The 27,691-nt window shown below is 48.4% G+C and overlaps 1 protein-coding gene across 10 annotated transcripts; it reads right to left on the bottom strand.

Moving 5' to 3' along the window:
- Positions 1-425: 425 nt before the first annotated feature.
- On the bottom strand, positions 426-22,047 carry EXOC7 (exocyst complex component 7). Of its 10 annotated transcripts, XM_053960111.1 has the most exons (22): positions 21,876-22,047; positions 20,983-21,048; positions 19,773-19,957; positions 19,000-19,105; positions 17,650-17,872; positions 16,423-16,590; positions 15,466-15,477; positions 10,819-10,911; positions 9,775-9,858; positions 8,430-8,575; positions 8,047-8,199; positions 7,536-7,634; positions 6,882-6,944; positions 6,490-6,556; positions 5,030-5,068; positions 3,960-4,025; positions 2,786-2,906; positions 2,271-2,366; positions 1,924-1,987; positions 1,359-1,400; positions 1,064-1,197; positions 426-681 (listed from the first exon to the last, which is right to left on the bottom strand). In XM_053960111.1, exons 1-22 carry the CDS (start codon positions 21,933-21,935, stop codon positions 579-581), a joined length of 2,190 nt encoding a protein of 729 aa, XP_053816086.1. In that variant the 5' UTR covers positions 21,936-22,047; the 3' UTR covers positions 426-578. The 10 variants fall into 10 exon arrangements, with proteins under 10 accessions (XP_053816086.1, XP_053816088.1, XP_053816089.1 ...); XM_053960113.1 differs by lacking the exon at positions 5,030-5,068 and having other exon boundaries at positions 21,876-22,046; XM_053960114.1 differs by lacking the exon at positions 9,775-9,858 and having other exon boundaries at positions 21,876-22,046.
- Positions 22,048-27,691: the final 5,644 nt, after the last annotated feature.

The following is a 27,691-nucleotide window of genomic DNA, read 5'->3' as shown; positions in this document are numbered from 1 at the left end:
GGAACAGAGCACTGATATAGGTCTGGTTTTGGGGTAAAACATCCCTGTACATGACTGGACTGCAGCCCTGCCAGGCACCCCCAAACCCCAGAAGCAGCATCGAGCCCCATCACTGAACTAAATAACAGTTGAGATTAACAATATGAAAATAATTTGGGATGCTACAGAACTGAGATTCCCAAAACCCATCAGGGAAGCAGGTGGCACCATTTGGAGCTCACAGCCTCCTGCCCTTAACAAAAGGGCTATATTAATACAGCCTTTTTTTGGTCGTGTATTTTTCTTTTTGCTCTTAAACAGCCTCCCCATGTCTGCTGCACATCAAGGCATTAACACAAACCCAGGTGAGGCAGATGTGCCAACATAGGAGCCCACAGGGCAGACTTTGCCTTATCCCATGGACCCAGAGCAAAGACAGCCAGGAGTTAGTGTTTCCACAGGTTTATAAATCTGATAAATACAAGTATAACACCCTGCCCACCACAATGGGGCAGGGGAGAAGGGAAGGGAGTCCCCAGGGTTGCTGAGAGAGCACTGGCTTGTACTTGGCAGCTGGAGAGTTCACAACAGCTGGAAATTTATGCTGATGTGTCAAACAGCTTCTCGATCATCTCCCCCACCTGGTCAACCTGGTATTTGATGTATTTCTCAGGGTTCTTGGTGAAGGGCACATTGCCAAATCTACAAAAGAAAACAGGTGACAAATAACTGGAACACAGCAAAGAGACCCACTGGTCCCTCCTCTATCACAAATCAGCTCCACTCCAGCACACCCCACTTGAGTGACAGAGTATCCTGTGTAGAGCAAATGACCTGGTTACAACTGGCCTCACAAGTTTTACATGAACAGCCCAGGGTGGCTCAGGGCTTTGTGCTCACTGACCAAGGAATCAGGGTGACAGCAGATGTCTGCAAATACTCAAGGTCAGCTTGGGCATGTCTTAGTGTGCAAAGTAGAGAAGCTGAGACGGGACAATAGAAAAGTGGCTTGTTCAGGCTATGCAAGGCCCCAAAGACCTCAGTAAACCCAAAGAGGAGAGGACAGTGCTGCAGGAGGTCTCACCTGTTCAAAAAGGCACCATAGGTCTCTTTCACAATGGTTTTCTGTGCCCGGCGGATTTTGTCCCGTTGCTCCATGTCTGGGATTGCCCAGGCCTTCTGGATCTTACATAGCTCCTCCAGCCCATCATTAAAACCCTGTCCAAGAGAAACTCAGTGAGCATCCCATCTGCAATCACATCTCCACACCGAGTCCGATGCTCCTTCCCTTCCCTGCTGATCACCAAGGTCTCCTCCTCAGGCAGATCTGTGTCCCAATCAACCAGGGCATGCTCTGACATCATCCAACACCTCCTTACCTTAAAGCGCTCCTTTATCATCTGCCTCTCCTTGTCCTTGAGCTGCAACAAGGAGGGAAAGGATCTTATTTCATCTCCAGAAATAAATATCCAACACCAGTGTTTGCCCACAACTCCCCATCCAACCTAAGCAATATCCAGCACTTGGTTTGGATTCCCTCTCCTACAGCAATGAGGAGAAAGATGCAGAGAGCAGCACACACTACACTCAGCTGAAGTAGGTTTAACAAAGATAATTTTCAGCCAGAATACACATAAAATAGACTTCTTCATGCTTACAGCCCTTTCCAAGGGAACGTCTCAGGGTTTTGAAAATCCAAAATAGAAGTGTCTGCTCAGGTGAAGATGTAAGAATGGAGGCAGAGATTAAAAGACTTGGATGAATCTAGGGCAAGGGAGATCAGAAGGCACTGCTGCTGTCCACTTGTGCCAGCCACAGTGGTCACTCTGCAGAGTAATACTGGCATGACATACAAAGAAGGTTTCTGAGAATTTTTTATGACAAAAGAGATGGTGTTTCTGGCAACTTCTGCCATGTCAAGCCCATCCTTACCCATCCTCTCACCTTCACTCCTGGTTGAAAGACAGGCAGGTTTCTCTCTGAGATGTAATCTGTCACCTTCAACCAGCTGCATGTGCAATGAGATGGGAGAGAAGCACAGTTACTCACACCTCTACCAGAGCACCTCTTGTCTTCACCCATGACCCAAAGTCCAACTCAGACAATACACACCCCCAAAACTTCCCACAGTGACCCCTTCCCAAGATGGATTAATTGCTTGGAAACCAGACATACTCTGCTTTGGTTTGAGCCAAGTTTCTGGTTTAGGTGAATCTCTCCCACTGCTCCAGCAGCTCCCAAAGAGCTCCTAAAGTGACAAAAGCAAGGCAGAGGCAGCGTATGTCACCGACCTGCGCTGGTAGGTCTGGATCTGCTGTTCAATGAGCTCCCGGTAGGACCTCTCAGCCGTTTTCTGTGTCACAGCCACCAGCTGGATCAGCTCAGACCTGGAAGAGCAGGAAACCTGAGGAAGCATCCGAGCCAGCTGCTCTCTGGGCTGCTCTCAGGATGGCAGCATTTCAACCCCCATCAACAAGTTCCTTTCAGCCCTTCACAATAAAATGTTCCTTGAAATGTGCAAACTGGGAGACAGAAGCAATCTGAGTTACTTTCCACAGCCACATCCTCAATCCTCCCAAGATCAAAGGATTCTCTAAAACCTAAGGCATTTCCTAATGCTTTTATCTTCCACTCTCAGGTAACATGATGTTTGTAATACTGCAAAACCTTCAAAGAGGCAGTTTCAAGGATGGAAGAAAAAGCAGATATGAGGCTGGCAAGTAAATGCCCTCAATGCAGAGCTCAGCTCCAAAACCATCCAATCAGCCTTGGACTTGAGGGACATTCACTTAGGACACACACTTACTTCTCCAGAGATTTCAGAATGTAGTTGTAGTTGTTATGTAGAAAAATGGCACTCAAAGCTGGGTCTTCATAGACCTTGGATTTGCTAAGCAGGTTAAGCTGCAGGTTGCCCAGAACTTTGCCTTAAAGAGGGAAAAACACAGAACAAGAAGTTTTGCACTGAACCTTATTATTGACAAAGCAAACCAAGCTGTGGGCCCACAGCAAAGTGAGCAGCACATGCCTGACTGCCTGTACAAAGGCTACAGTCACATGTACTTAACAGCCCTTACACAGATTTTTCTTCAGCAAGTCACCAGAGCCTCTCTGAAAACTACTGCCTTCCATGCCTTGGCAATGGAGGTGCACTTTGGCTTCTGAGGAACTCCCAGAACCTGCCACAACGCAAGCTCAGAAGCTGAAGGACCTGAACTCAATTGTAACAGAAAGAGAAATCATGGATGTCACTTTCTTAAAACTCCCCTTTGGCAGCTGGGAGCCTTCATGGGGTTGAAGGTGACAATGGTTTAAGGGAACAGCTCTGCAGCACAGTGAGCTGCTGCACTGTGCTTTGTCCTGTCCTACTCTAACAGCCAAACTCCCAGTCTGACCCTTTTTTCATCCCTCCCCTCAGACTCCAGCTCAAATGTGGAAAGATCACATGGAGAAGAGACACAGCCTGTGCTCTTCACCCACGAATGAGCCCAGTAAAGGCGTGTCCATGGGGCAGAAGCAGGAAGCTGATGCCTTCCAGGGGCTACCTAAAAACAGAGGCTCAACAAAATTAAAAGAATAAAAGGCAGTTATATTTATTGAAGGGCCTTCAGGTACATTTCAGCCCCTCCCCTGGGGCTACACCCAAAAATGGACAGTGGGTCACAGGTTTTCACACTTTTGTAAGTTTGGTCCATTTGCATACTGGAGGTTAATCTTCCAATTACAGCTTCAGGTAATGAAGTCATTTACCCAAAGTTTGCTCCCCCCAGTTCACTTTTGTTTACATCTCTCAGGGCCTGAGGCAGTGAGGTGTCCTTGATTCCCAGGCCTAGAGAGGAATTGTTCTGTCTGACCAAAATGGGAAAGTAGTAGCTAACACTGTATATGGAGTTTCAACACTAAAGAATTGTAGGATTACAAATATATGAAAAATACAAAAGCTAAAATTCTAAGGCATCAAAGGTGTGCAGGGTACTCACAGATGTAGGTGCTCAGCAGCCGCCTGCTGAACTCTGAGCTGTAGCTACTGGCTGAGGAGCTGGTCTCTGAAAGGAAAGTCTTAGGCCAGTTAACATGCCCTGGGAAGAGGGGGGTTGTGTAGTCAGCCTGCCTCTATTCCTCATTCCTGTTGCTATGGAATTAACTCCCATTGACAGTGAAAAGCTCACTGTCAGCAGCTCATCCAGGGGGCAAGAGCTCTGCACCCTCAGTCCTTGTGTCTGCATCCAATGCAGAGCACCCCGGCAGAAATATCTCCTTTCCTTCCAGGTGCTCAGAGAACATACTTTTGATCAGAAAGAGTCATAAAACTCCTCCTCCCCATCCATTCCCCCAGCCTGAAAAGCGTTGGTAAGCACTAGAAACTGGCAATCAGAGAACAATGAACTGGGGCTGTTAACAGCAAGCACACAATAGTAATTGAAACAAGCAGAAGGGCTCTGGAAAGCTTCAGCCATCCCCATGGTTGCTGACAGGGCCTGCCTGGCCCTAGGAGAGACTGTGCCAGCATGGGAGGCTGCCCCTGCAGGCAGCAGAGACTCCAGGCTGGCACATGCTCCTCTGTCTGGAGATGCCTTTCTGCCCTCGAGGGCTTGTGGGCATGGGGCCCACAAGACACGCGGGGTGGCCACCTCCTCTTGCCCCCTCCAGAGAGTTTGGCAGGCAGACCTAGCTCGGGTGGTCCGAGTTCACCAGCACCCCATGGGAAAGGCCTCGAGGCTCCTGTTGCTGGGAGCTGGACAATAAGGAGCTGAGTGCACATGGGATAAAGCACGACACCAGCTGGGCCAATCTGCTACCTGTGCCAAAGAGATTCAGTGCCATCAGAGTGTCTTGAGCCTGTTTCAGCTCTTGTGGCATCCCTCATTGTCTGCTGCTGACAAGCCCTCCCTATTCTCTATGGCCCACTGGCAAGGATTATTTACCCTCCCCTTTTCCCCCTTTTCAATTATGTGTTAATTTATTTACAACTGCTGGAGGATAAAGAATTAACATACATCACCAGAGTCTGAGGCAATATGAACAGGTAGGTGTGGGTAAGTTTGCTTACCTCTGGGATCTAAAGGAATATTGTATGTGTCCCCAAGAACTACAGAGATTAGGCAGAGCAGAGAGAAAAGGGGAGGGATGAGAGAGAAAAAGAAATGCAAAAGTGCAAAAAGACAGGTTAGAGACCACCACTCCTTTGAGAACAAAGCAGATATTAACACAGAGCAGCCACAGGCAGGTGCACAGGAGAGCAGGCAGGAGTCCCTCCAAGGCCACAAATGGAATGGAGATCACAGAGGAAAGGCAGAGTCCAACCTCCTTCCCCTGCTGGAGACATTGTTTGCATTGCCATTGGTCATATTTAGCACAACACCTCATTCCAAATCAGTCCAAACCCGCTTTCAAGGCAAAGCTACCTCAAATCTATGCTGACTTTTCAATCAGCTAAGAGAGATCTCACTACAAGACAACATGTCAAGACTTCCAAACAGTGCCGACATCACCATTCAGGGGACAATATGGGAAATAGTTGGTTGTTCCAAGAAAAATTTCAGACTACTTCTTTGGCCAAGGAGAGAGAGCCAAGGCCCAGAAGGGCCTGAGCACAGTGAGCCTGCAAGTGGAAAAGGCACAAGGCAGTGCTAGAAGAGATGGGGCAAAAGCAGAGACATCTTGAGTTGATTTAGAATTAGAAAGATTTCCAAACTGAACTTTGCAGGTAACAGTTTGGAGGCAGCTCTAAGCTTCCTCCTACCTCTGCTTCTAATGGGCTCTTTAATCCTCTCCAGTCTGTGCCTTCTCAGAGCCCTCTGCCCCCTGAATCTCCAGGCTGCTCTATTCCCACCTCCTTGAAAGCACAGGCCTCTGCCAAGGCCAAGAGCTCACTGGAGAGCCTGGAGTTGCTGCTCCGCACAGAACCAAGAATCCCACTCCAGCTGATATGGAGCACCACCCTGCTACACGAGCAGCTCTCAGCTTCTGATCTATGCATTTATTTCCACAGTGAGTCTCTTCAGCAGGCTGGGGAGCAGAACTAAAACTTGTCTCTCTGACAGGATGCACAAATAGCTCCAGTGTCCCAGCTTGCCCATGTCTCAAAGTTTAGGAGATTCTTGCTGCTGCTGTTGTACTCTGAGCAGAGGATGGTGCTGTTCACACACAGAGCCCAGTTGGAGCAGCCATCCTCTCTCCAGTACAGTCACACAACCCTAGGCAAGGCCAGACTTGGAGCTAAAACACCCAGGCATCCCCTCTCAGAGCACACCAGCAGTAAACACCATCTTCATTGTACCTGCCAGGAGCAAGTGTGGAAGGCCAGCAGGGAACTCTTCATCCCTTGGAGTTCTCCAGACAATCAACTATGTGGTCAAGGCAGATCGGAGGACAAGACAAACCACAGGGTGAAGGACAGGAGGAGAACAAGCTCATAGTGCATATTGAGGTTTGGTCACTTCAGGGAAGATGTCCAGGGGATCTGAGGAAGGAACTGCATGCCCAAGCAAGCCCCATGCATGTACATACCTTGTGAGGCCAGCATGGCACCTGCTGTCTCCTGGAAATCCAGTAATTGCTGTAGGAAAAGGATTGCCTGGAAGCAAGGGAGGGAATTTAGGAGCAGCCAACATTACATCTCCAGTGCTCTGCTATTAATGATCATGAAGAACCACTTGTTCCCCCACACTTAGAGACATTCAAGAAACAAATCACTACACTCCTCTGAACTGCTGGGTTTTCCCCACACAGTCCTGCCATGGCTGAGCAAGGGTCACCAGCTCATCCTGCCACAGAAACCAGGTAATTGTGTAATTGTTAATGCCAAGACACCTTAATTTAGGAAGTTTCCCTACTGCTCTTTTTAAAACTCCTTCAGAAGCTGTTTTCCACAAAGGATGGTTCAAATCATCATCACGTACATTGCTGGTGAGTTCGTGAACTGTCCCATCTTTTGGCATGTTGTACTCCTTGTCTGGATCATTCTAAGAAGGGAGGAGAGAGACATAAGGTGAGCATGTAAGGGGAGACACCTACAATACACCTGCTGCTACAAGTGAGCTGAGGGCTTCTTCATCCAGCCACTCCCAACACCCTCAGGCCCAGCTCTTACAGTGCCATCTCCTGGTGCTCAGAAACCAGAGTTACCAGGCACCAGCAGCTCAGAACCTCAGGGCTCTGTTCAGCACGTGACCATCACACATTCAGCTCACCTACCATTCACCGAGCCCATCTTACACAGGAACAGCTTAACATAAGTCCTCCAAAACTTTTCAAGGCAGCAATTTTCCTTTCTGTTTAAATAGGATTAATTCTGAGATAGATTTGGTGTCTGCAGAGGCCTGGATGCTCATGTCAAATTATTTGTAGGATGCCTGTTAAGGATCTTAGGCAAAGGCCTTCTGTGTTTGAAACCAGCACCAATCATTTGGTATTTGACTGTCCCAAGCAATCCAGCAAGTTCCTGCTTCAGTCAGAAACTACACAGTCTCATGGAAAGCTGAAAACTAAATTAGGGCTTTTGCTCCAAAAAACTCTCTTCCAAGCTGATCAGAGACCACTGAGGAGAACCCTACCTTAATGTTGTCTGCAAACTCTTCCAGTGCCTTCGCACCAGTGGTCTCCATGGAAGTGATCAGCCCTGGCAGTTTGTTCTTAGTGCCTGCTGCTGTTCCCTGGAATAGTTCCGCAATAGATCGGAAAAGGAAAACAAATAGTATCAGAACTTCCACCCAGCACATTCCCTACCTCATACCCCATGCCAGCATCTCATTCTCAGCTCCCCATATGCCAGAAGAATATTTACAGCACCATCAACAACACATGAAATCCCACATTCTCCAGGCAGAAAGGGCAGATGTGGTGGTCCATTGGGGTCAGGACTTGAACTGAAAAGAGCTGCTGCTGAGAGATGCTGAGTTGCTGGTTCCCCAGCTCAGATAGGAGCAAGGTGCATTTGTGCAACTGCAGTCCATGCTGGGGGACAGAAGCAGCATGGCTTTGCTCAAAGCCACTGTGATTATCCATTTCAAAAAGTTCTCCAGATAACGCAAGCCACAGGACCCTCTCCAATCCCATCACATTTACCTGCAAGACCTGGTCAAATTCTGGCTTCATCTGCTTGAGATGCTTCAGGATGGGGAAGATTGTGAGCACAGCTGAATAGTCATGTCGGATGATGGCTTTCCGGGCAGCTGAGACAATGTTATCACCCTCCATGATCAAGTTATCCAATGACTCCTGCAACAAAGCCAGAGACTCATGAGGAAGGAACAGGACTTCTGCTCAGGCAGCACAAAGGGCTCAATGCAGGACACCCATTCCAGATGACCGTTTGGCTGATATATCATTTGTGGTACTAGTGAGGGACTCTGAGCACATGTTCTCCAGGCTCTGTACAGGCCCTGGTTCCCTCAACAGGTCCTGGAGGACAAGGCAGCATCCTTTACAAGCACAGGGGCTCAACTGACCTGGATGAGAGAATCAAAGGTCTTCTTCTGGTGGTGCTCTGGGACAATTTCTGTCAAGAGCTGGTATTCACTCTGGGCCAGTTTGACAAAGGCACTGACGCAGTGGATGTACGCGTCGATCTCGATGTCGAAGACGTCATCCCTCCCTGCAAGGGCAAGATGCCTTTGGTTTACACAAGGAGCATGAAGTTCTTCTGGGACAGTTGATTCTGGCTTTGCACCCATCCGTGTGTGAGAACAAGAGTCATTTTCCCACCACTACTGCCCTGGCTTTGTGTGTGGGGATCTCTGAGTACCCTGCAGGAGGCAGGAAAAGCCACCCGCAGCTCAGGAAATGCACATCAGGGCACCACCTCTTTCCAGCCTCATGACAGAAGTAAAGTTTGGAGCTCTTCTGGGATACAGCCTAAATTTAATCAAGGGCTTGAACACCGAGTACTAAACTCAGGAAGGTCTGAGGTGAATTATTCAACATCTCTGCTTATATTTTTAGAATTCCTTATCTCCATCCGTCATGCAGATGAACTGCCATTTGGCATCAACATTTCTGAGAAATAAAGGCTGTCCTGGAAGGCAGCTTCTTCCCACTTGCAGAAACAAGATAAAAAGCCAGGCTGATGAACATTTACATCTTATGAAGCAGGAATATCAGCACAGCTAGGTGAGTTATCTGCCATACAATGCTGCATACAAATGCAAGTATCTCAGTCCTAGAATATGAATATCCCAGTCAAAGATCCATCAAAGATCCTACGTGGTAGGCATGAGAAGTGATACAAGGGCCAACACCAACTCATGCCTACCACTGCTGGATGTGTCTGCAGGACAGACACAGACAGACCCCATCCTGCAAGACAATAAGATGACACAGAGAGGCCTACTCTAAGCTATAGGCTGCTGCTTCTCTCCTCCCAGAGACTTTTGATGGAAAAAGAACCAATTCTTCCCCATGCTGACAGGTCCCTCAGGTTTATATTTCAGAAGTTTTGGTCAGCAGAGGAGACACAGACTGCCTGCTGTGCAGTGGTGCACTGTAGGGTTTGCTGCACTGCTCCCTTTCCTGTTTGCTTTGCTTCAGTACCCAAAGGCCAGCAGCCCTCTACAGGAAAATGTCCCTCAACATGGTGACCTTTGCTTGGACGAAGTTGGGTTCCTTGTCTGAGGGCTTAGGGAGTGTGATTAGTAGCAGTGAATTCTACTGAGAAGAGCCAGAGCTTCTCAGCCAGAGGAGGCTCACGCTTCAGGACTGCCCACAGAGAGGAACAGCCCTGGCTACACCACAACAGTGGAACACTCTGGGAAGCAGGGGGGACCAGCTGGCTCCCAGGGCCACCCCGGTACTTACCCGCAGCTGGCCCGTGCTTGTCGCTCAGGGCATCGGAAAGGTGCTTAACGCGTAAGTCATGCTCATGACCTAGTGAGATGGCAGCTGGCACAAACAGAAGGCGCAATTTATCCAGGGTGGTCACAGCAAGGATGCTCACTCTGGCTGGAAGCTGCTTCAAGCCTGGCTTATTTGATCTGGTGGACACCTATTTCCCTACGGTCCCAGGAATGCTTCCTGACCAAATCCTTTTGTTGGGCTATATAGCAGTAGCAACCCTTTGAAACCTGATGAGAAGTGTGAGTTAAATTGTTTCTTGGACCACAAGAGTCCTTTAAACCTCCTGCTATATGTTCTGAATGGAATTGCAGACAGAGTCCAATTTTTACCCACAACCATTAAAAATCCGAACACAAAGGCCCTCTCCTGCTCAGCATGAGGATTTTCCCCCATGTGAGTGATGTTAGTCACCATCTGGGGTTCAGCAGGCTGCAGCACAGGTGCTGAAGAGACCTGCTTAGGATAGATTCATAGCAGGAGGCAGGAATGTCTTAGAGATGCTTTGAAGCATCTTCTCCCTTATCTGGCACAACCTCTAGGAGCAGAGGAGGTCAGAAAACAGGAGTCAAGCATTTAAGGCAGGTCTGCACAGAGAAGATGTACAGGCACAATGCACTGAGCTACCTGTGGTCCAGCACTTCAGCACCAGGTTTGGAAAGGTCACTAGGAAACTGAATGTCTCAAAGTCCAGGCAAAAAGAAAAGAGAACAGGAACACCACAAGCAGATGTCAGCAGAGCTTCCATTACCCAGGAGGCTGTGGTGGGTCAGTGTTAGAGGTAACACTTCTCTCCACCTCTACTCATGCTTATGGAGACTTTGAAATTCAGATAGTAAATTCTGAATAAATAGAATAAATAAAACAAAATTATTTGGCCCTCCAGCATCTCCTTGGTTCCCCAATCCAATGCTGTCCACCAACACTGAAGTAATGGAAGCCCCACCTGGGAAAGCAAGGCTGATACACAGAGAAAGTCAAGGGTGAAGTAGCTTGAGCTGTGATTACCTTCCATAGGAATGAGGTTAGAGGACCCCTTTTTCCCATCTAGACCATGCTGAGAGTACTGTTTCAGAAGGTTCTGAGCCTTACGGATCGTGCCTGTTGCCAGAACCAGAGAGAAGAGACAAGAAGACCTAGAAAATGAGTGAAAGAAAACAAACCCAGAACACCAGCCCTCCACCAGCAAGTCACCTGGGCCCAGCAAGAGGATGCTGGGCAGCAATGAGGATGCTCAGCACAGGAACGTGAACCCCAAACTTATGTCCAAGTGTGCAGATACAATGGCATTTCCAGAATGCTTCCCTGCTTTGAGGCTGGGGGCATAAATTCCAGCCAGGGATACAGGATCAGTTTGGAGACACAGCATAGTATGGCTGGGTGATAAACACAACCAGAGAAGGGAAGGCATGAAACTCCCTTCTCTGTAATGGGTTTATTGAAGTTGGTGCTCTGCATCCAAGCACAGAAGGTTTGCTGCTTTTCCTCAGCTGTGGAAGCAGGGCTTTGCATATGGACAATTCCTGTCTGGCAACACGTTGCCTGCTCCTCGGAGTCACAACTGCAGTCACTTAGTAAGAGGTGCCTTTCTGAGGGGTATTTTCTGAGCATAATCAATAAAGAGCCATCAGGAGCCCCAAAGCCAAGACAAGGAATGGTACAGGAAGCAGTAAAAGGGTGACAACCTCTGGGCTTTTTTTACAGCAGCAATTCCCATCAGAGGAATCCCAGAATAATGGATGCTGCCCACCCATGTGTAACTTGCATTAAGCCACCCTAATCCCCAAGACACTTCTCTTCTAAAGAACTGCAAATCAATTAAAACCATGGAAAAAAAATAACACTGGGTTAAAAGATTTATACTTTAAACACACAAAAACCAGACAGAACTGAACAAAAGGCAGTGCTGGATATACAGCTGGAAAGCACAAAACAAAGCATTAATGTGACAACTGAAGCCTAGGCAGCGTTTCCACATTAAAAGGTTAGCTGTCATGCAACAAGCTACAATTATCACAAGCACACCGACACCCTCCCATAGCAGACCTTTGCTGTTGCCTGCACAACAGGGAACTGGAAGTTTTGGGAAGGTGGAAGGGGTTTCTATAGGAGACCCAAATGAAACAGAACTGGGCTGAGTAAAATGAAGAAGCCAAAAACATAAAAATGCTGCTGCCAAAATTAAGAATTGTTCTTCCGCTATAAAGTAATAAATATTTCAAACATGCAGAGGATCTCTACTTTCACCACTAACTGTGAGCTCCTGGAAATGAGTGCAGCCTGGAAATGAGTGCTGGCTGCCCAAATGCTGAAGGGAGCCCAAGTACACACTGCTGCACACCCCTGGAACAGCATTCCAGGGTGCAGGACTGCTTCATCCCATAAAGGGATTTACGGCAAGGGAAAGGAAACTTCAGGTCCCCCAGACAGTGGGAGAGAACAGGAAAGAGAAGTTCCCCTTGAATTACCAAAATGCCTTAACCTGGTGCACTTTCTAAATGACAGAACATGGTTCCCAAAATGTAGTATTTCACTGGTAATATTGTCCTTCTACCAGCTCAGAGTGTTCCCAATCACTTTGTAAAGAAAGAAAAAAATCATATCCATGAAACATTTTCTTCTAACAGGAAATATCTCCCTCATGACCCACACCTGGGAGGGATGGGAAGTCTCACGCCCTTGCTGGCTGATGCATTTGCTCCCAAGCTTCTGCCATATGATCAAATGAGGGCTATGACTCTTCTTCCAAGCTTCCTGATGCTTCTCACACCCCATATTTCCACTTTATTCTTAGCTACTTTGAGAAACCTCAAGAGCTTGGGCACACCAGCAAGCTCCTCTGAGCAAGGACGGCTCTTTCTTACTGCTGCTCCCATGGCTCAGCAGCTGCAGAGCAGCTCAACCCAGGTACTGTTCTTCCAGCTTTCCCATTTTCAAGCACTTAGGGGGAGGGGAAAAATGCAAAGAAATAAAAATACAGGGTGAATTGGTGTAAAACCCAAGCAGACATTACAAATGCTGTTGCTGTGAGCAGGCTCTCACTCCACAGGTATGCAGTGGATGTTTTCACAGCCCACCCTTGATGGTTTCTTCTCTTTTTCATTTTTTCCTCTTTTTCTCAATTTCAGGAGCTGATTATGCTGCATTTTATTTGCATAAGCACAATTACCTGTGTTTACTGACACACACTGAGTGTTCAGTGTCCGGGGGCATCACTTCAGTGCTGCTGGATCCCTCTGACTTGGCATCATAATTAGGCTTTAATGGATTCTGGTAGAAGCCAAATGTTTTTGTTCCAGGATTGTTTTCCCCTATTAAGCAGCTCCCTAACCAAATGGGACTATGTTTCAGTTACTAATGAAAACATCACATTCAAGCCAGGCAGTGACCAGTCTGGGAAACAGGAATGGGCTCTTTATTCTGCCACAGCACATGCCTTTAGGTACCACCCCACTGGAGCACTAGGGAAACTGGAAAAGAGCTCCCCTGTAGTCTGAAAAGAGCCTCCAAAGGTCAAAAACCACCTGAAACCTTTGCTTCTGTGGCCCAGTTTGAGTGAGGTTTGGGCATGCATGAGATGTTTTTCCACATGCAACTCATTCTCTTGTTTCTCTCTTCCATTAGGCAGTTTTCTATCCAAGCAGCAGGGCAACACATCCTCTTTTCTCAAGCACCAGCTGCAGGAATCTGCATGAAACCAGACAATGCCCTCTGGCTTTTGTAGGCAGCCAGGCCAGGTGGCCCCATCCTTCCCCAAAAGTGCAGAGCTACCTGCTGCTCTCAAGCCCAAAGAGAGCACAGGGTCTAGAGGCATCACAAAGAAACCTTATTTTATGCACATATGTTTGCAGCAGGATGATTTGGGAACTTGAATATACCTACTCTCTGAGAGGGACTGCTGACATTTCAAATATCAAACTAAAACCAGAAAAAGCCCACAAATCATCAGCTCAACTTGACCTGTCAAGTGTCACTTAAAAGGAGACAACTCTGCTTTAGAAGCATCTCCAGCAGTCAGATTTTTAACTGCATGATGTAATAACAGGAGACAGCACGGGGTACATCAGCAGACAACACAGGAACAGAGAGATGAAGACCCTCTGAAGCAACACATGGATATGGAGCATGTTCTCTAGAATTCAATACAGTCCCTGGGGCTATCTCTGCCTTGTTACCCTGCTCCTAATACCTCACCTTCCCTTTAGCCCCTCTTGTACTTTGTTTTGTGGTTAAAAAAAAAGCTATAGCACATCAGATTTAGTTTGTTATTTACCCCTTGCAACAGGTTAAAGCGTGCATTGGGGTGTGCACTGGAATATCCTTCCTCAAGGACCAAGGAAATCAAGTCTCTTGTTGGAACTGTCAAAAAATCCCCTTATCAGAAACTCAGATTGGCAGAACTTGGCTTTACTTACTGAAATAAAGTAACAGAACAGAAAAAAAACTTTGTCCAAATTGAACAAATGCTAAACCCAGAGGACTCAAACACCACCAGATAATGTTGCTCTGAAGAGAGCCACTGTGCCAGTGTGAAGATGGTGTGAGACCTCCACCTCAAGAGCTGTACTTGAAAGCTAATGGAATTGCAGAAAAAACAGTGAATCTGTGCCCAAAGACTCTATTTTTCTCCATTTTTAACATCACTGAAGTACAATTCAGCAGTCATAACAGATGGCTGGTGTATGAAGCTCAACATCCACTGTCCTTCAAGAGCTGCAGTCTGGTTCTCTGTCTGCTTCATGAAGATTGGAGACAAATGAGCCACTATTTTTTCTTGACATTACAATAACTCAATGGATCACTAGAGACACTCTTTCCTTCATGCACCATCAGCTCCCTAGCGCATTCAGACCATGCTCTACCTGCTCCATCTTGCAAAACCCAAATGAACATAAAGACATGAAAATCTTCTGGCACATCTACAGCTGAGACCTTCCTCATGACAAGTAATTCTGGATGCCCAAATGCATCCACTTTAGAGGAGTCCTGTTTGTAGGAAATTGTGCTCTCTAATGTGTGGGCTCCTCTCTAGGGGCATATCCAAGATCTGAGACTCTTTTTAAAAATCCCTAGGATTTTTCAATAATCTGCCCATAAAACAAAGCATCTTCCCCATTCTTGACTCTTTACCTAAGAGCACAGGGGAGATACTATAACTTGTCAGGCTGCTCAGAAATGTTTGCTGACCAGGCTGAATGCACAGCAATAAAAACACAGGAACGTTTTCAGAATCAGGTGATAACTGAGAAGTATCAACCAAATCTGAAGCATCTGCAACCTGAGCTTCCCATGGTTCAACTACAGAATTCCACTGGCACCTTTCAGTGCCTCTGAGCCTTAGTTCTCTAAGCTTCTCTTAGTTCTTCTAAGCCTCTGAGCCTTAGTTCTCTGCTACCAGGGGAAAATTCACTGAAATTCAGACCAATTCCATCAGCTTTCAGGGACAGCTCCAGGGCACAGCAGCAATGGCACAGATTGATTTTGAAAGACCACAGGGGTGAAGTCTGGATGCCACAGCCTTCCCCAGGCATCCCTCCCTCTCCAAATATCCCAGGCACACCCCTTGCTGCAGCAAGAAGAGGCCCAGCAAAGCCTCTCCACACACAGAAGTGAAGAGAGTGAGCACCAGGGCCAGCACACACACAGACACATTACCTGGGATGAGGACTGCATTCACATCAGGATTATAAAAGTAAACACAACACAATTAAAATGGGTATTTCTTCTTCCTCCCTTTCCCCATCCCATCCCTGAACCCAGTAAGAGTATTTGGACAACATAGGACAAAATAAGGAAGGGGAGTATTGGCCAGGTAAACCTACAGAAATATGAACTTTTCTCATGTGATCACTGTTACAGAGGAGACAACAGAGTGCTGGGACACAGAGGGTCAATATCCCTGTGCTGGCTTTTGCTGTTCCTCCTGGCTGTGCTCCCACTAGATAGCACATTCCAGAGAGGGGAACTCCAGCCCTACACTCCCAAACTCCAGAATGACCAACCTCACCAGCTGCAACAAATGCAGCAAAACCACATTGTGAGAAGGAATAACCCACCAGCCACGTTCATAGCTCTTCCCGAGACAGGATGAGGCAAGAGCTTTAAGAGCCCTTCTAAACTTCAGACAATGCTGTATCTCATTTTTGTAGGCACCTACCTAATCCCCATCTCAACTCCTGGGGGCTTCTTGCTTTCTAGCACAATAATTTATTCATAGCTAATGACTTAAGTGAGGTGTTTCATCAGATATGACCTTTCTATTTGCTGTGGCACAGGCTATATTCCATATGCCAAGGCTCAGGATTTGATCTGAGGTGCTCTAGAACAAATCCTTTTACAGTCCACTCAGGTCTCTTTTTACTAATCTCCCTTGTTAGGGCCTTCCCCCTCCCTGTACACAGGGCTTCTCTGGGTCCCTTTACAGCACCCAGAGAACAGACCTGATGGCTTGACAGACAGACAGAGTCTGTAATCCCAATGCTGAATCCAGAGCAGAGAAGTGCTTACCTCCAAAATCTCACCTAAATGTCCTAAAAAGATATCTTAGACACAGAGCTACCTCAGCAATGAGAAGGCCTGAAGATGTGCAGTGATTTCTCCTGGGGGACTCACCTGGTCTCTTGATGGGCTTTTTGGTGGGGGTGTCCTTCCTTTTGTTCTGAATGGCAGGGGAATATGGCACCCCCGAGGAAGAGCTGTTCTTACGGAAATGGTCCTTCAGCCCCTTGATGGAGCGGTCGAGCTGCACAGAGCGGATTTGGAAGTAAACTGTCATGAAATCTGCGAAGACAAGGTAAAAATGAGATTATAAGCACACAGGGAACACTATATGGTAAAGCAGACACTTTGTGCCCCTGCAGGGACTTAGAAGCATTTGGTGTGGGACCCCAAGTCAGCATCCTTCCCTCCTTCCCTTCCCTCTCCTGTTTTCTTCAAAAACTTCTTCTCTTTTCCCCTACAATCTTCATTCCAGCCCTCCCACCACACACATTAATTTCACCACTACCAAGTGGTGGAACTGACAGGAGATATTTGTGGAAGACATTGTCAATTCAAGTGCTCTGTTTCCAGCATAAGAGACTTCACACACTTTTCAGGATTCAGGGCACTCGGGAATTTAATGAGGTGCTCGTCATTTGAAAGCAGAATGCAAACTGACTAATAAAATATGCTCTATATGCATGAGTTGCCTTTGATCATGGAAAAATTCTTAAGAAGCTTTTAAGGATGTTCATCATACTTGGTAGGCACAGTAATCCCCCCCTCAGGAGTGAATCATTGAGGTGGGGGGTGATTCTTGGAGCTGCATGAATGTGAAAGTTCACATTTCTTGTACAAGTCTACAAAGCCACCCAATCCTGAAGGAAAAGTTAATAAAGGACTATAAAAGCTCTAGGCAGTTCTTGATGCTACAGAACAGGAAAGGAGAGACATGTACAGACTGAAGAAAGTTTGTGCTGCTTTCCTCCTGCCCTTGGTCACATTTCATACAAAGAGTTCTAGTCATAAATATTTCCCAAATGGGAATAAGTGCCCAGTGTCTTGCACATTTATAAAACCTGAGCACTGGATAGCTGCAGCTTCATCTGAAGGCATTACAGGTGCAAGTGCAGGGGATTTTTACAGGACAGACTTTGCATTAACATAATTTGTGCTTTGTTTACACAGCTCATTCTGTTCAACCAGCAAACCATTGCTTCAGTCTCACTACAAAAAAAAAAGCAGCATCTTCAGGTGCTGGAAAGACTGAACTACTCAGCTGAAAGGTGCCACTAAGGCATCACTTGTACTGCCAGTGCTGCCAGATGGCCACAGGGAACAAGAGGCAGCACCACCCACCTTGGTTCCTGCCGTTCTCCACCAGCCAGCCCGATATGCGAATGATGTCATGCAGGACGCTCTCCGGGAGGTGCTCCAGGGACATCTCCTCCTGCGTGTCCATCTCCTCATCCCCACTGATCAGGTCCAGGATCAGGATGGGTGGCACTGGCTTGGTGTGTCGCGTCATCAAGCTGCGGAACTCCGATTCCAGGGATTCCTTGCCCCGCTCAAAGAGGGATTTCTGGCACAAAACACCAGGACAGAAGCAGAACAGGATTTCTGTAATCAGTCACCATCTCAGATTGAGAAGGAAGATACATATTAATTTCCCTCTGTGTAGCAGTTGTCTTCTGTTAAGGGAGCAGTTTTCCTTATCTTTTCCACAACCAATCCTCTCTCAGGGGAGACACCTGCTGTTAATGGGCTATTGAATGTCACTGAGTGACTGATAAGAACTGTAACATCCCATTGGGAGATGCTCTGCCCAGAGGGAGGAGCCAAGCATTCCTACCTGGATATAATCTTGAGTTTCTAGAACACCAGCACGTCTTTTCCTGCAGTGGATTTCCTGGAAAACAGTTTCCTCTTCCACTGCAGGAAGACTACACCCCTTTTTTACAGGATCACTACTCCAACAGAACCACACCTGCCACTCCCAGAGGACTGCAGCCATAGTTCCCAGCTGGACTGCTGCCAACAACCTGACTAACAGGTGTCAGGTTGTATTCTGACTGTGTCAGTGTTGTTTTGGTTCACTGCATTGTTTTTGTATTTTTTTTTTCCTGCTCCCATATTTTTGCCTGAGAGCCCCCCTTAATTTCAAATTGATAACAATTTGGAGAGAGGAAGTCTACATTTTTCCATTTCAGGGGAGGCTCCTGTCTTCCTTAGCAGACACCTGTCTTTCCAAACCAAGACAGTCACTCAGGAGTATTTTTGTATAAGAACATCCTTCATAACCACTGTCAAGAACTGCAGGCTTCAAACTCCAACCACGCCTGTATCTGAGAGACTTTTAAAGTGAATTAAATTTAACAAAATGCTTGGGAGTTGTTCAAGTGGGATTTAAACAGATCACCCATTCTGCTCAAGCAGCTGAAGGACTAACAAGAGCTGCTCAGAAGGAGGTTCAATCAACTCCTCCTCCACAGGTGCAAGAGCTGCTTTCAGAGTCCTCCTGGCATAACAGAGAGAGAGCAAAATGCCAGGAGCAGAAATTCTGCCCAGAAGCCAAAGCAATCATTCCTTCAGCTGTGCCCAAACACCACCTTCCCCAGGCAGCAAACCCACAGCCTCTCCCAGCAGGGGACAAGCAGCAGGGCTGTGTCTGTCCCCCTCTCATCCATAGGTTCCAGGTCCAGGACCCACCACACGGTTCAGCTCCGGGCTGTCTGGGTTGTTGTCCTGGAAGTATTCCACTGCCTTCTGGATTTTGTCCATGCAATTCAGGTATTCCTCCAACCTCCCTGTGGGGCTAAAAATAAAACCAGAAACAAAAGGTAGTGCCCCAAGAAACAAACAAACAAAGTAACAAGAAAGCACCAGACCAGACTCGGGATAAAAATAACAAGGGAAATCTCAATCCCCTTTTCTTCAGCTAGGAGGAGATTGTGGAATTCCCTTCTGCCTGCACTGAGTGCCACAGCAGGATACCCAACCCACACAGCGAGTGCAGCAGTACTGATGATGGAGCAGCACACAACTCTCATCCTTGCTTTCCTCTCCCAGAGAGGCCCTGATGGGAAGGCAGAGGAAATTGCACATCCCATCTCAGACAAGAGCCATTCAACACCCTCCCAGACAAGGAGGCTCTGGAACAGCTCTGGTACATCCTGGATGCAGTAACAACCTCTATGGGCAAGGAAAAACTTTGGGAAAAGGTCTGAAGAAAACAGAGAAACCATCAGTGCTCATGGAGATTGCAATGGGAGCACCTCTGCAAGATCTGGAACAGATCCCAGTGCAGAGTCTGAGCTGTCTTTGCCCTGTGGAAATGGCTGAATGTCAAGTCAGTGTGGACTGAGGAAAGAATGTGGGAAGGGTACCAAGCATACCAAGGGTGTGTGGAGTCAGCTCCCCCACCTCCATCTCAAAATTCCAACAGGATGAAGCTCCCAGCAGGATTTATCTGCTCAACTCACCCTTCCTTGATGATCTTCTCAGTGTCCTTGGCTACATGGTAGTAACTGATGACGTGATCCAAGCAGGACAGGGTCTTCTCCACGTTCTCCTGCAGGCGCTGCAGGTTCTCTGTCTGTTTGTGGACAGGGATGATGGAGTTCTCCAGCTTCATCAAACGGCTCTCAAAGGAGGAGAGGATTGAAACCTACACACCACAAGAGAAACCAACACCTGAGGACTTCCTTCCTATGGAGTGGGGTAGGAGTTAGAGCAGGGAAGTCAGTGATCTTCAAGGCCTAGCATTTCTTTTTGGGCTCTGCTACTAATTTGCCATGGCTCCTTAGCAGCTGTTTCCACCCCTCTATGTCCTGGTTTTTATTAACAATCACGAAACAGATCACCTGCCATACAGGGATGGGCCAATCCCAAATTAAATGCTTGCAAAGAGTGAAGATAATGTTCCAAGACAGTAAAAAGGACAAGCAAAATTTTACTCACCAACAGAAAATAAATCCACAGGAACTTGCCTGGAGGTGCCCCATGTAAAGAGAGCAGCAAAATCACAAACCAGCAGCCCCTTTGCTCCACACTGAGAACCAAATAGGAGCTGCACAAGGATCAGTCTAGTGACAACCTTCTTCTCCACCACAGACATTTGATAGTGCTTCTGACAGGTGGAAAACCAGAGCAAGCTCATAAAAGGGTGCCTCAGAGTCATCTTTTCTAGGCCAAAAGGTACTTCCTATGAGATTCACTCCTATGTCATGTTTTCCACACTTCTCTGGTGGTGCCTCTATGACTTTTTTAAAGCACTGAGACCAAGACTGGACATAGTAAATAAACTGAGGGCTTATGAGCAATTCCAACACAATAATTACTTTTTACCTTTACACAGAACACTTGCAAAATAAAACTCCAAACAAAACCTAAATTATGAAGCAGCAACACGATGCTGTTGCACAAACTAGTCTGAGGTTTCTTAATACCTTTTCCCCAAAAGAGAGGACTGATTGTAGCAGAGATGAGGCCAACAGCTCATCTGAGCCCTCAGCAGAGCAGGAGAGAAGGTCAGTATTGAAGCATTTCTCAGGTTTCCCCTTTGCTCAGTCACTGAAGTCCAAAGTGGTTCATTGCTCCACATCCCTCAGATGGGCACAACAGCCTTGAAAACTAATAAACCTAAACACCTAAGGAAAAGTAAAGCCAGGCCCAACATTAGGACGTCCCTACCATGTTCTTGGTGAGCTGGTCACTCTTCTCAAGGCTCTCTTTGATAAAGGACAGAGTTTCTTCTTCCTGTGAGTAAGATGAAAAAAAAAATACTCTAAAATTCTGAACACTAAGGTTTAAGTCACTAAACAGCACACATAGGTTTTTACGAACTTGTAAACTCTGCTGCAAGCCATGTTTGGTCTAATGCTGATTCTGTGGCCACATTTTAATATTACCACCTCTCAACAGAAATCAGGGCAAGTAACCCAAGATGGGGACACATCACGTAATGAGCCAGGGGGTTTATGAATTCGTTGTTTCCCTTCAATGCCATGAGCATCAGCACAAAATAAAATGAACACTTTTCCCACTTTGGCACAACGACTCAGCAGGCATTTCCCTGCCACAGCACAACACAGGCGTTGCACCGGCACTTTCCAAATCCACCGGGAACTCAAGTGTCCGATGCAAAGCAGCCACCAAGGGCTGGCTGTAAGTCACCAAAGCCCACAGATGGTGGAGGGAACAGCAGCCCGCATAGGCTGGCTTTAAGACCCCAAAGCCCACAGGCAGAGCGGGAATTGCAGCCTGTCAGGGCTGGTCTCACAGGCTGCCCCCCAGAACCTGACGGGAGAGCCCACTGATCCTGCCAAGAACGGAGAGGGGAAACCCAGGCCCGAAGTGGGGAGCAGAGATGCCCCCATCCCTGCAAACCAGGCCTTGACGGGGGACCTGGGGGTGCTCCCAAGCCAGGAGGGGGATGACGAGAGCCTTGAGGGGTCCCGGGACGCCCCCAGGCCCGGTGAGGACCTCCAGACCATCCTCGTCTGACCCAACGCCAGGGGGCTGCGGGCCCGGGCCCAGCCCCAGGCCCCGGCAGCGCCCGCAGAGCGTCCCAAGCCCAACCCCACCTGCTTGAGCTTGTCCTCGATCTCCCTCCTGCGGGCCGACACCTCCTCGCTCGGGATCATCGCGCCGCAGCCGCTCCGCCGCTCGCTCCCACCGCGCCCGGCCCGTCACTGCCGCGCCGCCATGATGGGCGCGGCAGGGCGCACCGGGCATGCGCAGAGAGCGCCGCTGCCATCTTGAGAGTGGCTCGGGTCAGAAAGGACCCGGCGGGGACGGGCAGGGGTGGCGGCGCGTGCGCACTGCCCTGCCGGCGGCCATGTTGGGGTGGCGGGAGGGCTGCGCCGCCATCTTGGGAGTGGCGCGATGGGCGCAGAGCCCAGGGTCGGTTCCTTTGGATTCCGGGATCGTCGAGCCCAGCGCGTGCCACCGCAGCCCTTGGCAAGCACACCGCGGCTCCGAGTGCCACGTCCAGTCCTAAACATCTCCAGGGACAGTGCCTGCACCACCTCCCTGGGCAGCCCGTTCCACTGCCCAATCACAATTTCTTTTTGTGAAGAAATTCCTCTTCATCTCCGACATAAAGCTCCCCTGGCACAGCTTGAAACTATGTCCTCTCGTCCTGAGCGTGGCACTGTTGCGTAAAATTTTCTTAAGAGAGGATAGTCTTTGATGTTTGATCTTTGTGTCCTTTAAAGCCTAATCAACAATAAAGGAGATTTAATCTGGGAAAGACACAACAGCCAACAAGTTCTAAGTGATGTGCAGGTGTTAGAAAAACAAACTGCATATTGGTAGAATTGCCTTGTTAAGGTTTAGGGTTTGACATGTTTAAATTATCTCAGGGTAGGTTAACAAAGCTTGGGAAGGAGGATGTACTACTGATAGTGGGTACAAAGAATGCAGAATTTACAGGCCACGAGGACATTTGGCAGGATCCCCAAGATAAGGAAGGAACTTATAAAACAGCTCAGCAATGGGGCTGAATCAGCTCCAACTAACTGTAATTCCAGCAGGGGCAGATCCAAGAAACCCACCAACCCAAAAGAAGAGAAAGACTGAGCATGTGGACTAATTAGCATGGCAAACAAGAGAATAATTTCTCAATAGAAGATAGAATAATAATTAATAAGAGAACTATGTAACTTGTAGCCAATTAACACAAATTCCTTTGTTTGCTAAAATGCATAAATAGTAAAAGGTTTTGATAGTTGTGATGGCTTGATTTGTAGAGTCCCAACCAACGAGCACCCAGGCTTCTGCAGCTCTGAAATAAATAATCAGTGTCTCTCTTGAGTGTGTCATAATTGGTTTATCGCACTGGGGGTAACAAATCTGAATTTGTGCACAATAGATGTGGAGGAAGAGTCCAGGGGTTTGAGCTCAGGGAGGTGAAATTATAAAAATGTGAGTGTGAATTATGTCAGCCCACGCCTGAGAAAGGTTATCCCACGGGACAGCGTGGGGGGATGGCCAGGGTATCACGCACTGGGGGCTCTGCCTGCCCCTAAACCGCCCCAAGCCCGGAGCAGGGAGCGGTTCTCCAGCACCTGCAGGCTCTGCAGCCCCAGCTCCCGCTGTCCTGTTCCGCTCCACGGCTCCTGCCACACGCAGGGACTGGTGTGTGCCCATCCGTCTTCCCCTTGTCAGACCACCCCCAGCTCCAGAGAGAAGCTTTTTTTTATTCAACGGTGGATTTGACAACCCACCCTGTCCTGCTGCCCATGGATGTGCCCAAGCTCTGGCTCTGTTTTTTCCCTGTGTGGCCACAACCGCCTGCCTGTGTTTTGTGGGGATACCTGATAAAGGGGATTTGAGGGTATAAGAGAGAAGATCCCTGTCCAGGCTCAGCACCCATCACCTTTTGTGCTTCCCCACACTGGGCTGGTGTGATTGGGAAAGATCTTTCTCGCAGAATAGCAGATCCATGTCTTTCTTTACAGCATTCCATGCTCTTTCTGCCAGCACTCACCCCTTCATTCAAAGGGCAGCCAGAGCCAGAAGGAACCTCCTTTGGGGAGCAGTTGTGTGTGTTTTGCCCAATAATGCTGTTTATTTACTGAAAACCCACCAAAAAGGCTCCCTCACCCCTTATGGAGCAACAGTCCCTTAGAGCAAAGTGGGAGAGATACACCCACCCCACGTGCCAGCTGTGTGGGGTGATAAGGAGTGAATAAATGTGCAGAAATAAATGCACAGCATTGTGCAAAAGCTGCTGGACTCTGTGTAAATGTGAGGTGCAGCAGGAAAGAGGAAGCAGCAGGAAAAAAATAATGCTGGTCAAACAGAAAGAGTCTAATGGGTTATTTTGGGTAGAAGGAAAAAGGGTACAAATGCTGCAGTTTGAGCTGATGCCTCAGGTTTTGGCTTTTATATTTTTCACACTCTGTGCTGCTTTAGTGTGTGGGTCTGGGCTTCATATTAGGGAATGCTGAGCTCTCTTCACCAAGCAGGGAGACAAAACAATTCCTGCTCTAGCTGGGGACCAAGGACAAATGATCCAAATCTCAGGCCCAAGAGCACAAACAACGTGGGCTGAAGAGAGAAAAACAAGGATGGGACTGCATGGGCAAAAGGTGGAATTGGACAATGAACCCCAATGTGCAAATGGAGCAGAACTGATCACAGTGAGAGCCCTGTGCGCGGTCGCGCATTTTGTGACCGTTTTGGGTTGTGCTGCCCGAGGTATATCCATTGAGGCCTCTTAGCAAACCCCTATTTATTCTTTAGCTCCGTCTAGTCTCTGTTCTTCGCACGGCATCGGAGCGTGTGCCACAGCACGGCAGAGCACACGCGGCTGCCCGTGCTGCCCATCCCGCAGGTCACGGCTGGCTGTTCCCCAGCAGGGCTGCAGCCGGCGGAGCGGCAGCTCCGGGACCGTCCCGGTGCGCTCCCGCCGCTGCTCCCGCCGCCGTCCCCGCCAGCCGCGGCTCCCGCGGGCCGGGCGCGCTCTCCGCCCTGCCTGCCGCGGGCCGCAGGAGCGCCGCGTCACCTGCAGCTCCCCCCACAAAGCCGCCTCTTCCCCCGCCGGACAAGGGATTTTCACTGTCAGCACGGGCACAGAAGGTGGGGCATTCAGCCAGCTGTGAGAAAAGCTTGTAGAAAACAATAAATACTTCACAATTACAGATTTCCCCAAAGAACTACTATTAATAAAGAAATTGAGAGCCACAAAAAATTTTTTTTTTCTTTTAAAGAAGTCTCCATAACATTAACAAGAAGGACTTCTCTCCCTAAGTGAACTAAAAAAGGACTATTTTAGAAATGATAAGCTGACTAAAATTTTAAGTTTTATTCCTTTACGTTATCAGAAAAAAAAAAAATAGTAGAGAGAAGAGACTTACTCTAAGGGTTTTGTTCTAATTGTTATTGTGCTTTCTTTTAGTTAATATTAATAAATTTTTCTTTATACCCTTTTAAAGTTTTTAAACCTCCTTTACTTTTCTTCTAATCCCACCTCACAATAGAAAATTAGTACATTAGTGATTAACCAGCACTAAACCCACCACACTCAATACTACATTAGCCAAAAAAAAATCTCGAAATTAATAAAATCTCAAATTAGCAAACCAAAACCACTACAGTGCCTAACTAAGGATCGCATCCTCAGTGCAGTGCTCGCTTGGGGGTTGGTAATAAGAGAGTTAACGAGTCCCTTTTAGTGCATTTGCTGAACAAAACTGGTTCCAGTGCTCCGAATTCCACGACTCCGGCTCGGATCGGAGCCCGGCGCCTCCGGGGTGTGGAGGCTGCGGGGCTCGGGCAACGGCACCGCTCTGTTGTTCAGCAACGGGAGTTTGCACCACCACAGGCATGAGGAAGTGGCACCTGCTGGCGGGGACGTGACAGTCACTTCTCTCCGAGGACAAGGTGTTCAGGGCGTTGGCCGCCCAAAATGCCACTGGAAAGAAAACGGAGCCTGATTAGCAGGGGAGGGGGGACGGAGGCAGAGAGGGTTTTGCTTTGCCTGCTCAGGGCTTGGCAGCAAACTGCTGGATAGACCCAGATATCCCCCAGATTCCTGTTTCTACTGATTGCCTTTATGGTGGCAAAGGTCATTGCACAAAAGTGTGATCTTGACAAGATTTGGAGAAGTTCAATTAATAGTAGTGGATAAAGGGGACTTTCTGTCCCCTGCATTGTGCCTCAGTGCTGATCATCCCAGGAACAGTTCCTGCATTAAAATATAGTTCCATTTTATAAATAATAAACCATTTTATTGCAAAAAAAAAAAAAATAATTATGCCTGTTCTTGCTTCCCACTGGCAGGGTTAATCCTGCTCCTGCAGGAGAGGACAGTGAGGAGGGGATGCTGGGGATGCAACAGGGCAGCAGCATTCCCGAGCCACAGGAGCTGCCTGAGGATGCAGTGAGGGCAAAACAAGATTAATGCAGCCAGGAGCCTCAGAGAGGGCTTTGCATTTGATGTGGGAGAGGAGAGAGATCAGAGTATGGAGGAGTCAGGATTAACATAAATTTACAAAACTTCCATTCTGAGCTGCAGGGCTGTCCTGGACTGTGTTCCCCCATGGTGGGACCCACCAGTGCCCCAGGCTGCAGGAACACTTGGGTACACAGTCACTGGTGCTCCCTTCTCCCCAGACACAGCCTGTTCTGTCTCCCCTCAGGTCTGTTGAAAAGTAAAAGTGACCAATCTTCAGCCAAATTAATCTTCAGACATAAAACCAATAGCTCTGAGCTGCCTGACAAGCCCCCAGTTTTCCCTTCCAGGAGGGGTTATAAGCAGGGAGCCCCTGAGAGAGGGAGTGAGTGTGCACAGGCAGGGTATGGGATGCACCAGGCACGTTCCCTTGGCTGCTTCGTGCCCATGAACTTGAAGGGATGAGACAGGAACCAAATCCACCAGAGGACTTTGCCTCCCTGGTAACGCCCGAGCCCTTCTGACTTCGCTTTGATCTTGACCTGGCTCCAGAGCACTGCAATGTGCCACAGGGATGGACACTGCTCCTGGAAAACCAGGTCCATGCAGGACAAGGGCTGGAACTTGTGCTTCAGCAGCTTCCCAGCCATTTCTGTGTGGCCCTGAGTAGGGCCGTGCCAGCACTGCTGCTCCAGGGATGGATGTGGCACGGCTGGAATCGCCCTGAAACAGAGCCTAGCAGGGAAATCCCTCACTGGCCCTCCCTGCTCCTTGCAGGAAGGAGCTCAAGGCAATCAGCTCTTCCAAGGCTGGCCCCAGAAGCCCCTCCAAGCTTTCAACTATCACAGCCCCAAGCTGTGCTCTCCTTCCCTCTGGCTTTATTTGCAGAGGGAATTAAGGTCCTGCTGGGAAAACCTCCCCTGTGCTCTGATAACTGCCTGCAGAGCCAGCTCTAAATGGCTTTTTTTAAAATGAAAGCCCAGGATTAACGAGGTTCCCCTCGTCACTGTTTACTTAGTGCTCTGCCAGAGTGAGGGGAGCAGGATAGACACCCCCTGCTCTGGGCAAGCTCCTAGGGCCACCAAGGAGCTGGCACACACTGGGGACTAGCAAGGTGCCACCTAGCACATGGCAGAGCCTCCCTGGAGCAGGATGTTCCCAGATGGGTTTGGGGTGGGTGGGATGTCTGTGCCCATAGCAGGAGCCTTGGTCCAGGGGACAGGGCAGCTCCAGGGCACCGTGTTTTGTGAGCTGGGGGCCGGCCTGGGGGATGATGCTCATTTTCTTCCTATGCCACGTTGCTGGGGAAGGAAGGGGGGTGTTTGCCATGCGGGTTGGTGCTGGGCACACATCCCCCACGTGACAGGAACGGGGAGGCCATGCAGGGCTGCAGCTGGCCTCATCCCCTCGGCAGGAATTCACTCTGGGGTGGCAAAGAGCTGCCAGTGAGGCAGTGGGGTCTGCTGAGGGGTGCAGGTCCAATGAGCCCCGTGCAGAGGG

Source organism: Vidua chalybeata, chromosome 19, assembly GCF_026979565.1.
Source record: "Vidua chalybeata isolate OUT-0048 chromosome 19, bVidCha1 merged haplotype, whole genome shotgun sequence".
NCBI classification, from domain to species: Eukaryota; Metazoa; Chordata; class Aves; order Passeriformes; family Viduidae; genus Vidua; species Vidua chalybeata.
Note: the sequence above shows the minus strand (reverse complement) of the source record. Positions and strands in the feature narration are given on the sequence as shown.

Bases quoted from the DNA above. Each gene is read 5' to 3' on its own strand.
- EXOC7 (XM_053960111.1), bottom strand. From the start codon at position 21,935: ATGATCCCGAGCGAGGAGGTGTCGGCCCGCAGGAGGGAGATCGAGGAC. The intron at 17,873-18,999 runs GTGGGTCCTGGA...GTTTTGTGCCAG, and splicing joins GCCCGGAGCTGAACCGTGTG to AAATCCCTCTTTGAGCGGGG. The intron at 682-1,063 runs GTGAGACCTCCT...TTTCTTTTGTAG, and splicing joins TATGGTGCCTTTTTGAACAG to ATTTGGCAATGTGCCCTTCA.